General features: G+C 40.8%; 2 protein-coding genes across 2 annotated transcripts; both read right to left on the minus strand.

The window, feature by feature from the left end:
* Positions 1-3,339: 3,339 nt before the first annotated feature.
* Positions 3,340-3,744, minus strand: LOC141601545 (uncharacterized). Its single transcript, XM_074421839.1, has one exon. The coding sequence runs from the start codon at positions 3,742-3,744 to the stop codon at positions 3,340-3,342; it is 405 nt and encodes a 134-aa protein (XP_074277940.1).
* A 906-nt stretch (positions 3,745-4,650) lies between these two features.
* On the minus strand, positions 4,651-6,382 carry LOC141601547 (uncharacterized). The gene is made up of 4 exons (XM_074421840.1): positions 6,129-6,382; positions 5,400-5,536; positions 5,080-5,225; positions 4,651-4,977 (listed from the first exon to the last, which is right to left on the minus strand). The coding sequence occupies exons 1-4, from the start codon at positions 6,380-6,382 to the stop codon at positions 4,651-4,653; spliced, it is 864 nt and encodes a 287-aa protein (XP_074277941.1).
* Positions 6,383-13,667: the final 7,285 nt, after the last annotated feature.

Genomic DNA, 13,667 nt, shown 5'->3' on the forward strand with positions numbered 1-13,667 from the left:
GAAAAGCCGCGAAAACAGAGTGTATGACACTCAGTTTGTCGAGGGGATTCGTGTGCTCTCAAGGTTAATTTGGCTCGTGAATATTTGTCTAAGGTATAGATTGATGTTATATGGTTACTTCGGAGCAAGAAACTCGGGTTTTAATGGAGGTTTGATGGTTGAACGAAGGTTTGAAAGGGGGACACGCAAACTGATTATCAGTTTTGTATGTCGGTTTTCTCGAGGGTTTTGAGAGGCAACTAGGGTTCGTTTATGGAGTTTGAGGCTTGTTAATGGTAGTAAGATATGTGTAGAGCTTAGAGAATCGAATGTATGTCATAGGGGAGGTATTTATAAGGAGTTACAGTAGGGTTTAAGTGAGGAGAAGCATAGGGGTCCCCGTTTGCATAGCTGCTGTCCAGCACCTTTTCGTGGGGTTTTAGGGTTTGTATGAGGGGTTTTCTTGGTGGTTAAGCTAGGTTAATATGGGTAGGATACTAGGGTTTTATCTAGGGTTAATGGGAACGGGTTTAGTAGGTGTTTGGAGCGCATTTTGGACTCGGGTTTGAGCTGACGAAAACAGGGGCTGTTTGTGTCGTGTTGTTTGGGGCCTGTTTTGGATGGGTTAGACATGGGTTTTGTGGAGTGGTTTCGTGGTGGATTTGGACCTGGGCATGGTGGGTAGCGTGGAGTATGGGTTGGTGGTGATGGGTTGCGGGTTTGGACCAAGTTCGGAGCAAAACAAACGGACTATGTTGAACACGGGTTGGGAAGGAGTTGGGCTGTGTTGGGGGGCTGTTTTGGACGTGAATTGGTGAGTGTAGGGCTTGAACTTGGGTCTTGGTAAAGGTTGGGATATGGCAAAAAGTTTTGGTCGAATTTGCATCGAAAATCGTGCCCAAAACCGAGTTAAAATCAAGCTTAAAATCATGTATAAAGTTGTCGTAAAAATCGATTTTTTCAAATACGATTAATAAAACAATTTAAATTGATTTTTAAAATCAAAGTAACTTAAGAATGATTTTTCAAATCAAATATCTATTCTATTTTCAATAAAATAAACTTAAGAAAATAAATTCAAATTAAAACAAATAAAGTGAATTCATTTTAAAAAACATTAATTTAAATATCATTTAAATTAATAAAATACTTCATCGACAACGCCCATTCTACATCGTAAAACGAGCTCAAATTATGACACGGTCAACTTAGCAAATGCATGTTGTCCTATCATCATCGGGTGTTTTGACAGGATTTCTATAAATGCCAATATCGACAGATATGGGTATCTACAGAGCCCCCACTTTGACTGAGGCTTGGACAGGGCGAAAGTCAAAGTACACCCCATGTCCCTCTCGACCTGAGGATTCCGCGGGTCGTTTATAGTCCATTAGACTTGTGTATATAAGCTCGTCAGCCATGAGAAGAGATCATATTTGAAGCTTCGCTGGGGATTAATCATCGGTGGTCATCGACCCATTGAAAAGGTGGTCAGTTTAGCCTTATCCTTAGGCGCCTATGTATCCGGTGTGACGGAATCAAAACCGTATCGTAGTTCGACACTGCTGGCATGTATTCTGCTAATCTATGCCCAGAATGGAATGGGGTTTTCCAAATAGGTTACCATTCCTTCAAAACATTGCTTTTAGCTCTGGAGTTCCTCCACTTTGTATTGAATTGGATCGATTTGAATTTGATTTGATTTTGATTGTGGATGTCATCCATTAATTTTGATAATGCTCTCTGAAGCCAACGGCTTCAGAGCCCCCAGTTGCAATGGGTCTAAAGGCGAAGCCTTTAGAGCCCCCAGTTGAAGCATTTCCTGTTACATTCGAAACATGGAAAAGAAATACAACAATAATCATATCATCGTATAAGCACACATTTAGATCATTGATATTTGAAAGTTGAAACCTTTTGATAAACTGAGTCATCGACCCAAAGCTTGGATTTGAAACAACCATTGTTGAAATGAGCCTTAGCCCTGGATTTTGAAAAATATTTTCATGCTGGGGATGTATTGCTATTTGGATCATCGATCCTTGAAAATGGATTTGAAAATGGGCAATCGACCTGGATAAGCATTTTGAAATTGGATTTGAAAAGGGGTCATCGACCCGGATAGACATTTGAAAATAGAAATGGAAATGGAAATTTTGAAAATGGAAATGAGAATGGGTCATCGACCCGGATAAACATTTTGATAATGGACTTGAAAATGGGCCATCGACCCGGATAAGCATTTTAAAAATGGAAATGATCATCGATCTTTGAAACAAGTTTTTGAAATCCTGATTTTCAAAAGGGAAAGGATAGGGTAGACTCGATTTGCATTTTGAAATGCGACAAAAGGGTGAGACTCGTGACTGCTAACTACTGGTGTAGGGTCCCATGTTCGGTGGGTCCTACCTGGGCTGGCTATAGACTCTTTCACAGGCCTTTCTGATGCTGACAAGACAAGACACATTCCTTTATTGGGTTTTGATCACCCATCTATATTTATCCGAACCGTGTTCTTTGACAATTTGGCCGGCCACAAATGATTCCCTTGATGGAACCCGCCCCAGGACTGCCCTTCGACCTCACTTTCTCTCGTTGCCAAGTGTGGCTCTATGCCTGGCACCGCAGGACCTTATGGCGCATGCCCAAGATAATTCCCTCGACATGGGTGTCTCCTTCATACTTAAGATGGGTCAAAGAAACTTCCCCCGAAATCAGAAGGAAACTTCAAAAGGATGATGTTGTAGACTGGAAGTACTATGAGGAAAGCCTCAAAAATCGAGCATTCTTTGAAATGAATTTAACTGTGACCGAGTCTGAACCAAAAACTGACAAAAACCCTAAATATGATCCTAAGGTCTCAAGTGTTTGGAAAAGATTGGGGGTAAAGGCCGATGATGGGCCGACATTTGCTGAGAGGTTGGGCCCCCGACCAAGTGCAAAAGACAACTGGGCCCGCGTGAAGAAAGTGCAGTTCCTCCGAATAAACGGGCTAGAGTGAAGATAGGTGAGACTTAGTCTCGTGATGGTTTACATGACTCAGCTATAGGAGGGATATGTAGCTATTATATTATTGTTTATTATTATTAGATGGTTTAGACATCATGGGCTTCGCCCGGAATTATTGAAATAAATAAAGGAAATATTATTTATTAGAAATTCCAAGTTTTACATTTAGAATTACATTTTTTCGGTTGTACTCTTTTAAAGAGTTGCCTACTTATCTGCTTTTCAACATAATCAAACCGGGTTCGTAGTTCATAATTCATAATACAGAGACAACGAATGTCAAAATTTGAAACTAGACTCAAATACAAATGCAATCCGAATTTTGTTTCATAACATTTGAGATTGAGGTCTTTAAGGATAGTATTTTTTCAACTGGTCCAGATTTGTAGGATTCGAAAAGTCATTTCCATCTAGATCAGTCAGCCGAACCCCTCCTCCTTTCAGAATTCTTTTCACCAAATACGGGCCTGCCCAAATTGGTTTAAATTTACCCCTCGGGTCTACCGGCAGTAGTGCACGAACCGATTTCAACACCAAATCTCCTTCTTTGATTTTTCTAGGTTTCACCTTCTTATTAAGAGCCCTTTCTATCCTTTTCTGATAGAGTTGAACCTGATACAACGCGTTCAAGCGTCGTTCATCCAGTAAAACCAAAGAGTCATATCTAGCTTGGACCCAATCTTCTTCTGGAACTTGGCTCTCAAGTAATATCCTTAGAGATGGTACCTCTAGTTCTATGGACTGAACTGCCTCCATCCCATAAACCAAGTAGTACGGGGTTGCCCCCGTGGCTGTTCTGATTGTAGTTCTATATCCCCACAAGGCAAAGGGTATCTTCAATGGCTAATCTTTATAGTTATCAGACATTTTCCTCAAAATGTCTGTAAGTGTTTTATTAGCAACTTCTACAACCCCATTTGTCTGTGGCCTATATGGTGATGACTTATGGTGCTTGATTTTATACTTTTCGAGTATAATTTCCGTTTCAGCTTGGAAATGGGTCCCGTTATCACTGATGAGTTCGTGGGGTGTTCCATATCGACAAATGATCTCATTTTGAATGAACTGTGCTACTTGCTTTGCTTTTAGCACTTTATAAGACTTGGCTTCTACCCACTTAGTAAAGTAGTCGATTGCGACCAAAATGAAACAATGTCCTTCTGACCCAGAAGGGTTAACCTTTCCGATAATGTCGATCCCCTAGGTTAAAAAAGGCCAAGGTGATGTCATGATATATAGCATAGAGGGTGGTACATGCTGTACATTTGCAAATATCTGGCAATTGTGGCAATGTCAAACATAATGTCGGCAATCTGCTTCCATTGTGGTCCAGTAATAACCAAGTCTCATGATCTTACGAGTCAACATGTGAGCATTCATGTGGGGTCCACATTCCCCGTCATGAACCTCCTCCATGACTTTGTTGGCTATCTTTTGATCAATACATCGCAATAAGACACCTTGCGTAGTCTTTTTGTATAGTTGCCCTCCATTAGCCTCGAGGAACTGGGTCGAGAGCATCCGTAATGCTCGCTTTCCCCTAGCATCGAGGTTGTCAGGGTATTCTCCTGTGTCTTTGAATTTCAAGATTGATGTGTACCAAGGTTCGATCTCATCTTCCTTAGTGTTATTAATCTCATTTATGTATGATGGTGTCGATCTTCATTCGACACATAGTGGCATGCTCTTTATATGATCTGGGATGTTAACCAAGGCTGCCAACTTAGACAGAGCGTCGGTGAATTGATTCTCTTCTCTGGGTAAATGGACATAGTGTATTTCCTCGTAATACTTTTCCAATTCCTCTATCTTAGGCTGGTAAGGTGCCAGACTATTACTTTTAATTTTCCACGACCCTGTTATTTGGTTAATGACTAAAGATGAGTCACCATGTACCAGTAACTTCTTTATATTTAGACTGATAGCACTGCGCAAACCCAGTAGGCATGCTTCGTACTTAGCAGCATTGTTGGTGGCGAGGAAATCTAACTTTATGGATACAGGTACATGTTTTCCCTTTGGTTAAATGAGGAGGATTCCGACCCCATATCCCATGCTACTCGATGCTCCATCGAAATAAAGATCCCATACTTCGTCTTCGACATGAACCACGTTTTCATCTGGGAAAGACCACATGTCCGTAACACTGTCTTCCTCTATTGGATTGTCAGCGAGGAAGTCGGCGACAGTCCTTCCTTTCACTGCCTTCAAGGGTACGTACTTAAGATCAAATTCAGCTAACATGAGAGTCCATCTCGAAATTCTGCCATTTAATACTGGTTTTTCAAACAGGTATTTGATTGGATCCATTCTAGTGTATATACTGACACTATAACACGGCATATAGTGTCTCAGCTTCTTTGTTGCCCAGACTAGGGCTAGACATGTTTTTTCTAGCGTGGTGTACTTACCTTCATATTCTATGAACTTTTTACTGATGTAGTAAATTGCCCTTTCTTCTTTTTCCACAGTTTGGGCCAACATTTCTCCCAGCGCGGTATCTGTAACTGTTAGATACAAGGATAGTGGCAATCCGGCTATAGGTGGACTAAGAACAGGTGGAGAAGACAGAACTTCTTTGATCTTGTGAAATGCAGCTTGACATTCGTCATCTCACATCTCGTGTTCTCTGACTTTCAATTTCTTTAAAGATGGGTTCACATATCATTGTGAACTTCGAGACAAAGCGGCTTATATATTGGATTCGACCCAGGAAACCTCAAATTTCGTTCTCAATTTTGGGATGAGGCATTTCCATAATGGCCTTGATTTTCAAAGGATCAATCTCAATACCATGGTGGCTGACGATGTGACCCAAGAGCTTCTCGGAAGTATCCCCGAAGGCGTATTTTTGAGGGTTCAACCTCATGTTATATTTCCTTAATCTTTCAAGGAATTTTAGTAAGGCCTTTGGATGACCGTCACGTTCCTTTGATTTCACAATCGTCTCATCGATATACACCTCGACTTCCTTATGCATCATATCGTGCAATAACGTTGTCACGGTTCTTTGGTACGTTGCCCCGGCATTTATCAACCCAAACGGCATTACCGTGTAATAATAGGTTCCCCATTGCGTGATAAACGCGGTTTTGTGCATATCTTCCTCGGCCATCTTTATCTGATTGTATCGGGCATACCCATCCATGAAAGATAGTAGGGCATGATTCGCGGTATTGTCAACTAACATATCGATGTGAGGTAATGGAAAGTCATCTTTCGGACTGGCTTTGTTCAAATCCCGGAAGTCTACACACACACGGACTTTCCCATCCTTCTTAGGTACTAGTACTACATTGGCTACCCAATCTGAATACTCAGATACTTTAATAAACCCAGCCTTGAGTTGTTTATCGATTTCTTCTTTGACTTTCAAAGACCACTCAGTACGCATTCTACGTAATTTTTGTTTAATTGGTTTCAACCCTGGCTTGATTGGGATTTTGTGTTCTGCAATTTACCTATCGATTCCTGGCATGTCTCTGTAAGACCATGCAAAGACATTTTTGAACTCATTCAGCAAATCAATGAACCCTTATTTTTCTGTAGGATCTAGAGTGGTACCCATTTTGAGTTCTCTGGGTTCTAAGATGGTTACTACATTGATGGTTTTCGTATCTTCGATAACAGAGTTTCTTTAGTCGTATTCCTCCAACCCCTTAACAAAATGCGGAGGCGGTACTATCTCCTCTTCCTCTTCTTCAACCTGTCCCTTCCCGGCCTCATTCTCAAAGTCATTATTAAAACAAACATTTTCAGAAATGGCATTGCGATGTAAAAGAGACGAGTCGTAGGCAAACTGGATCATCTTATTATTAATTTTAAATTGCGCGAAATGCGCTATTATTTGGGCCAACTTATCAGAGGTCAGTGGCGGAATGGTGGTAGCATTCGGGATAGGCCCCGGAATACCAGAACTAAGGGGAGGTACATCAAAAGGAAAGACTGGGGAAGGGGTTTTTTCAACGCTCGATTCTTTAGACTTAACCCTAAGACTCTTATGAGACTCACACTTAGACTCAGACTCAGAATCATCTTCTGTATTAAGCATCTCTCCTTCTCTTGTGGTCAGCTTGAAGAGCAAACCTCTATTGTCAGTCCATTTGATAGTTTTCATCCATCCAGATATAGTCCCTTTAGTAGCTACATCGGTGATGAGGGTAGAGGGATCGAACCTATCGCTTCACAGGATCATACTAACCAACTTTTAGTTTGGTTTTCCCATTTCTCTCTCTTCCCCAAAAAGGAGACCTAAGGCATTCCCGTCTTGAACTGGGGTAGATCCGGCCTTTCTGGGTGTCACGGATAGCACATCCTCCGGAATGTAGTGACAATCTTGGAATATTTCAATTCCAGGGACCAACTTATTACTCTTTTCGTCAGAAAGAGGTTCGGGAAAGTCGATACAACGTTCTACTTCTCTGGCTCTCACGAAGTATCCATTCAGTGTTAGTGGATAAGGTTTCGGTCTGTAACAGTCCTTTTTTTCTTTTCGAGATCTTGTTCAGTGGCCTGGTATCCCAACCTGAACGTCGTTCCTTTAGGGACCTTGCCCTTTAGTACCAAGGTATTCTCCTTTCGAGGGTACAAAGAGAAACCAAAGTACTTCCCAGTCTTGAGAATGGTTTCACAGACGTGACTTCCAGTACACAAGTCCATGTTTTCTAATTCAGGACAATAGTTGATCACGTTTATAACCTCGAACCCCCAAGCATCATTTGAGGTATCAAGTGTTAATTCTGAGGCCAAATTCCCCCCCCCCCCCCCAGTTACAACGATAGGGGTAGCATCGATGGTGACAGTTTCTCCTTTGAGAGGGATTTTGATTTTTCTATGCAAAGTGGAGGATACAGCTTTCACTCCATGGATCCAAGGCCTTCCTAGTAATAATTTGAAGGATGAGGCCACATCAATGACCTGACAACTAACCTTCCTTTGAATGAGCCATGTTTGAACTACTAGGTCGACAATCCCGATTACCCTACGAATCGTCCCATCAAAAGCTCGAACCGTTTGAGTGGTAGGAGAGAGGTCCTTTTTGTTAAGGCCCAAAGCGTGTGCTGTCCTTAGTGGTAGAACATTAACAGCTGACCCATCATTTACAAGGGTCACAGGGACATGTTTTTGAAGACATGTCACAGCAATGTACATGGTTAGGCCGTGTTTGGGCCCTATAGAGGGTAGATCCACATCATAAAAGGTTACCGTATTGACAAGTCGTGGTGGATTTTGGATAACATGGGCCACCACGTCATTTGGAGCAATATCTGGACACACGTTCATGCTCATTAGTGCTTGTAATAGGGCTTGTTGATGTTCGAATGAACTCAAAATGAGCTCCCAGATGGAAACATCGGCCTTAGTCTTTTGTAGCTGCTTAAGGAGAAGGACCTCTTTGGTAATCCCCTCACTAAGGGCCTCGACTATAGTAGGTTCCTTATCTTGTGCAGTTGTAGCATTGGTGGCCTTTTCCACTCAAAATGGGCGGCCAGCTCGTGTCAAGTGATTGGACTCGAGAGCCTCTTTCCTTAGCTTTTGGACTTCATCCTGAGTATAGGGGATTGCTGCGCCCTTCTCAAGGTACACATCATCCTCATCATCATCCCAGATTCCATTGATTTCGTTGGCACTTATGAGAATGTAAGGGGTATAGTCGATGGCAAAATTCCCAAATCGAACTTCGTTCTATATGCTTGGGAGATATTTAGAGCAATCAATGAAGTGTTTCCCCACAAGGAAACCATTTAAACGACATATAGGACGGATTAGGTGGGACACATCAATGTTGTCTTCGACGAACACCACATTAAAATGATCCCCAAATGGATTGGTGACATTATTGGGCTTCACAGTGGGTATTGGGATTGTTCCATTCTCAATCATATCTTGGATTTCATGCTTGTGGCAAAAACATTTCTCTATATTGTGCCCCTTCCCTTGGTGGTAGGCACAGTATGGCTCCAGCCTGTACTACTTGGGTCGTTGTTCCAAGGGTGGTTCAGGAGTTGGGCCGATTAGGTTTAGGTTCCCTTGGGCCTTGAGTCTTTCAAGGACATACGTATAAGTAGACCCAATGTCAGTAAACACTCTTGGAGTAGAGCGTTGTGGTTTGTTGGAAGTTCCTCCTAGGAAATTAATAGTTTGAACATGATTAGCACTAGTAGTTGCTTTCGATTTAGAGGAGGAAGCCCCAGGGTATCCCTTGGGTTTAGAAAACTCCGTCGTATGGAGGTCATCTTCGATTTTCTTCCCAATTCGAGTCAAGTCTTTGAACGTGCTAAAGTTTTGATATTTTAGCTCATTACGGTAAGCTGGTTGCAGATTTTTTACAAACTTATCGACCATATCGACCTCTTCGGGTTTCTTGGTCAATTTCACGCTTTCAGCGCGACAACGAGCCAGAAAATCAGTAAAGCATTCCTTTTCTCTCTTGGTCATAACCTCGAGAGTCCTCATTGTTGTCTAGATTTCGGCATTGTCAACATAATGCCTACAGAACTCAGTAGTTATATCTTCGAATGTGGGGTAATTCTTTAGATCTAGGTTGTAAAACCATGCCCTTGGATGTTTCTTCAAGGATTGGGCAAAGATAGCAAGTTGCATGCTCGCAGGCACACTCTTCAGAGCAAGGTGCTCCTTATAGGACCTAATGTGCTGCAGAGGATTTTCAGTTCCCTTGAATTTAGGGATATCTCTGAGCAAAAAGTTCTTAGGGAGCTCTTCTTGGATTGGGGCATAAGCCCTAGCATTCTCGTAGTGGATGCTCTCCCCTTGAGAGAGGTTCGGTTGGTTTCCACAAGCTTTAATCGCCTTTCAAGCTCAGATATTTCCGGGGTGGTGGTTACAGGAGTCTCCCGACCTACCTTAGACTCAAATGCAGCCAAGCGAGCTGTAAGCAGCTCCAAAGTGTCGTTCATCTTAGCCAATAGTGCTTCCGTTGACATTTTTTGGGTCTGGGGCGGCCTTTCTACAAAGAAACCCCGAACTAATAAAAAATGTGAATCAAACCCCTGCACAAAAAGGACTCGACTCGCATACTCGACCTTTGACTCAGACCTGACTCAAAGACAGACTTAGACCTGGGAAATGAGCTAAGTGACTCACTTGTGCAAGGTCAAGGTGTAGGAGAGGGGTTCTAGACCTAACTAGGGCTAAAACCTAACTCAAACAGACTTACACTAGGACATAGACTAGACTAGACATAGACTCGGTACAAACTTAGCATAGACTTGACATAGATTTGGTGTGACTAAACCGTGATCGAAACCAGACATGGCTCATTTGTTTGGAAAGGGGGACGCCCCATAGTGTCTAAATGGGGTGTTTTTGTGGCTTAGACTTTGACCAAGTGGGCGACCTACTTGACTTGGACCTAAGAGGTGACTTAGGTAACCCACTAGGATTGTGTTCTAGCCTAGACAAGCTTGGTTCACTTGAACCCTAGATAAAACCAAACATGGCTTAAACTAGAGCAACTAGATTGGACTTGACCCAACTGACTCAAACTCTATTCTAGGTTTGGGTTAGGTTTGGATTATGGTTTATTAGATTTTGAAATTGGAAAAGATTAAATCGAAATAAGCTTTTAAAATGGGCAGCATGCCGTTTTATAAAAGGCTTGATTTGGTCAAAATTCTAATCCTAATTCGGCAGCACTTCGACATGAAAATATTTCTTTTTTCAAAAGAGGTAGCTTCAAAAGTTCGGGATTGAAAAGACGTTTAAAGATTTGGACCTAACTAGGTCCATAAATTTCGAAAATAAGGGGTGGGAAAACCGTTTGTTTCGAAAACATTGATCCAAGAATGGGTTTTGAAAAAAGACTTGGTATTGAAAACAGACTTAGGAAGACAAGTAGCACTTAATCATTCACATATTATGGATGCGATGCATGAGCCTAGACTCTTCTAAGTCTCGGTCGGTCTTCTAAAAGAAGGTCCGTGCCAGTGATCCCACGAGATTAAAGGAGTGGTCTCCCCTCATACGCACATTGCTATATGGTAGGTATGGCACTTGTTAATTGCATGGAAGCACCTTTGATATTTAAATCAGACACAGTGGACGTCATCCCCTTATCTCGAACTTAAAAGAAAGCTCTCGAGGAGGATGGTCTGAATCCAAAAGTCTCAAGGGGTTTATGCATGATTAACATAAAAAAAATGCATGTGATAGATATTCCTAATAGCCATTGTTTTACTTTTCAAGTTTCATTGTCCTCAGCAGAGTCGCCAAATTGTGGACAAGGGAATTTACATCCACTTTATGTTTATTATTTCATATTAAACACTTTTCATATTGAAAGAGTCGCCACTTAATTTTTAAATGGAATTTAGAAATCAAATTGTAGAGATTTTAAGTTCTTGTGAGATTACGTGTTGGGAAGTTTATTTTAATTTCATTAATTAACACCCAACCCTGCCCGTAACTATAACAGTCTCTACTAAATAAAACGATGGCTATTTTGGATATGTATCTCATGCGAGTATGCAAACATTGTTTTAAAACCTAACATGGAGATTTCATTCTATGTCGATTTAATGCATTTAACTGGTCAAGTTATTTTAGCATATGAAGTTCATATAGCTATTCTAGCAAGAAACAAACAAAGAGAGGAAGGAAAGAGATATTCTTACTCTTTAGCATAAGATAGATTAACAAACATGTGAATTAATTAAATAAAACATGATAAGATAATCAAATTAACATGCTTTAAAAATCAAAGACATAAACTTTAACAAATTAAGACAAGTGTAGTTCATAAATTCAATCATCATGCTCAAATCAAACTAATTTAAACAAAATAAAATCAATCAAACTTGTTAAATTCTTCATGCGATAAACATAGAATAATAATTATCCTAACAGAAGAAAAATTCAACATACAAAGGCCATCTATCGGCACATCCATACAACTAATCCCGTTCTCCTTCATTCAACAACAACAACAAGATGCAATAAACATCGTTTATTAAAACAAATTAGTTGGTTTAGTTATGTCCGAATCTGAATACGAGGATATGTAAATGAGAAGGGGAAATGACCGACCAATCTAGCGGCTTTCTTTCCCCAACTCAAGTCAACGCGGGTATTCAAATTAGCACTTTAACTCATACTCGTATCTATACTAATTATTTCATAATTAACAATTTATACGATAATAATACGATGTAATAAACATAATTAAAAGATGGAATTAAAAGGGAAAAAGGAGAGATTTTTATGCACCCTCAACCTACATGTATTGTTGACACCGTCTTGGGCCGTAATCTATCGTATATTTTATCTCGAGGGGCCATCGTCGACGAAGCAACAAAGTAACAATACGTTTTTTGATAAACCTGGACAGCAACTTTCAAACTGCAATTTCTCACTCGTTTCTCGATGAAAATTAGATTAAAACAAAACAAGCTCGTTCTGAGGTATTGTTCACGAAAAACGAGCATAAACAGAACTGGACAGACAGGAAAAGCCGCGAAAACAGAGTGTATCACACTCTGTTTTTCGAGGGGATTCGTGTGCTCTCAAGGTCAATTTGGCTCGTGAATCTTTATCTAATGTGTAGATTGATGTTATATGGTTAATTAGGAGCAAGAAACCCGAGTTTTAATGGAGGTTTGATGGTTGAACGAAGGGTTGAAAGGAGGACTCGCAAACTGATTCTCAGTTTTGTATGTCGGTTTTGTCGAGGGTTTTGAGAGGCAACTAGGGTTCATTTATGGAGGTTTAGGCTTTTTAATGGCAGTAAGATGTGTGGAGAGCTTAGAGAATCGAATCTATGGCATAGGGGAGGTATTTATAAGGAGTTAGAGTAGGGTTTAAGAGAGGAGAAGCATACGGGTCTCCGTTTGCATAGCTGCTGTCCAGCAGCTTTTCGTGGGGTTTTGGGGTTTGTATGAGGGGTTTTCTTGGTGTTTAAGCTAGGGTAATATGGTTATGATCCAGGGTATGATCTAGGGTTATTGGGCACGGGTTTAGTAGGTGTTTGGAGTGCGTTTTGGACTCGAGTTTGAGCTGAACGAAAACAGGGGATGTTTGTGTCGTGTTGTTTGGGGCCTGTTTTGGATGGGTTAGACACGGGTTTTGTGGAGGGTTTTAGTGGTGGATTTGGACCTGGGCATGGTGGGTAGCGTGGACTATGGGTTGGTGGTGATGGGTTGCGGGTTTGGACCAAGTTCGGAGCAAAACAAACGGACTATGTTGAACACGGGTTGGGAAGGAGTTGGGCTGTGTTGGGGGGCTGTTTTGGACGTGAATTGGTGAGTGTGGGGCTTGAACTTGGGTCTTGGTAATAGTCGGGATATGGCAAAAAAATTTAGGTGAATTTGCATCGAAAATCGTGCCCAAAACCGAGTTAAAATCAAGCTTAAAATCATGTATAAAATCGTCGTAAAAATCGATTTTTTCAAATAAGATTAATAAAACAATTTAAATTGATTTTTCAAATCAAGTAACTTAAGAATGATTTTTCAAATCAAATATCTATTCTATTTTCAATCAATTAAACTTAAGAAAATAAATTCAAATTAAAACAAATAAAGTGAATTCGTTTTAAAAAACATTAATTTAAATATCATTTAATTTAATAAAATACTTCATCGACAACGTCCATTCTACATCGTAAAACGAGCTCAAATAATGACGGGGTCAACTTTGCAAATGCATGTTGTCCTATCATCATC

The sequence above is a fragment of the Silene latifolia genome, chromosome 9 (assembly GCF_048544455.1).
Source record: "Silene latifolia isolate original U9 population chromosome 9, ASM4854445v1, whole genome shotgun sequence".
NCBI lineage: Eukaryota > Viridiplantae > Streptophyta > Magnoliopsida > Caryophyllales > Caryophyllaceae > Silene > Silene latifolia.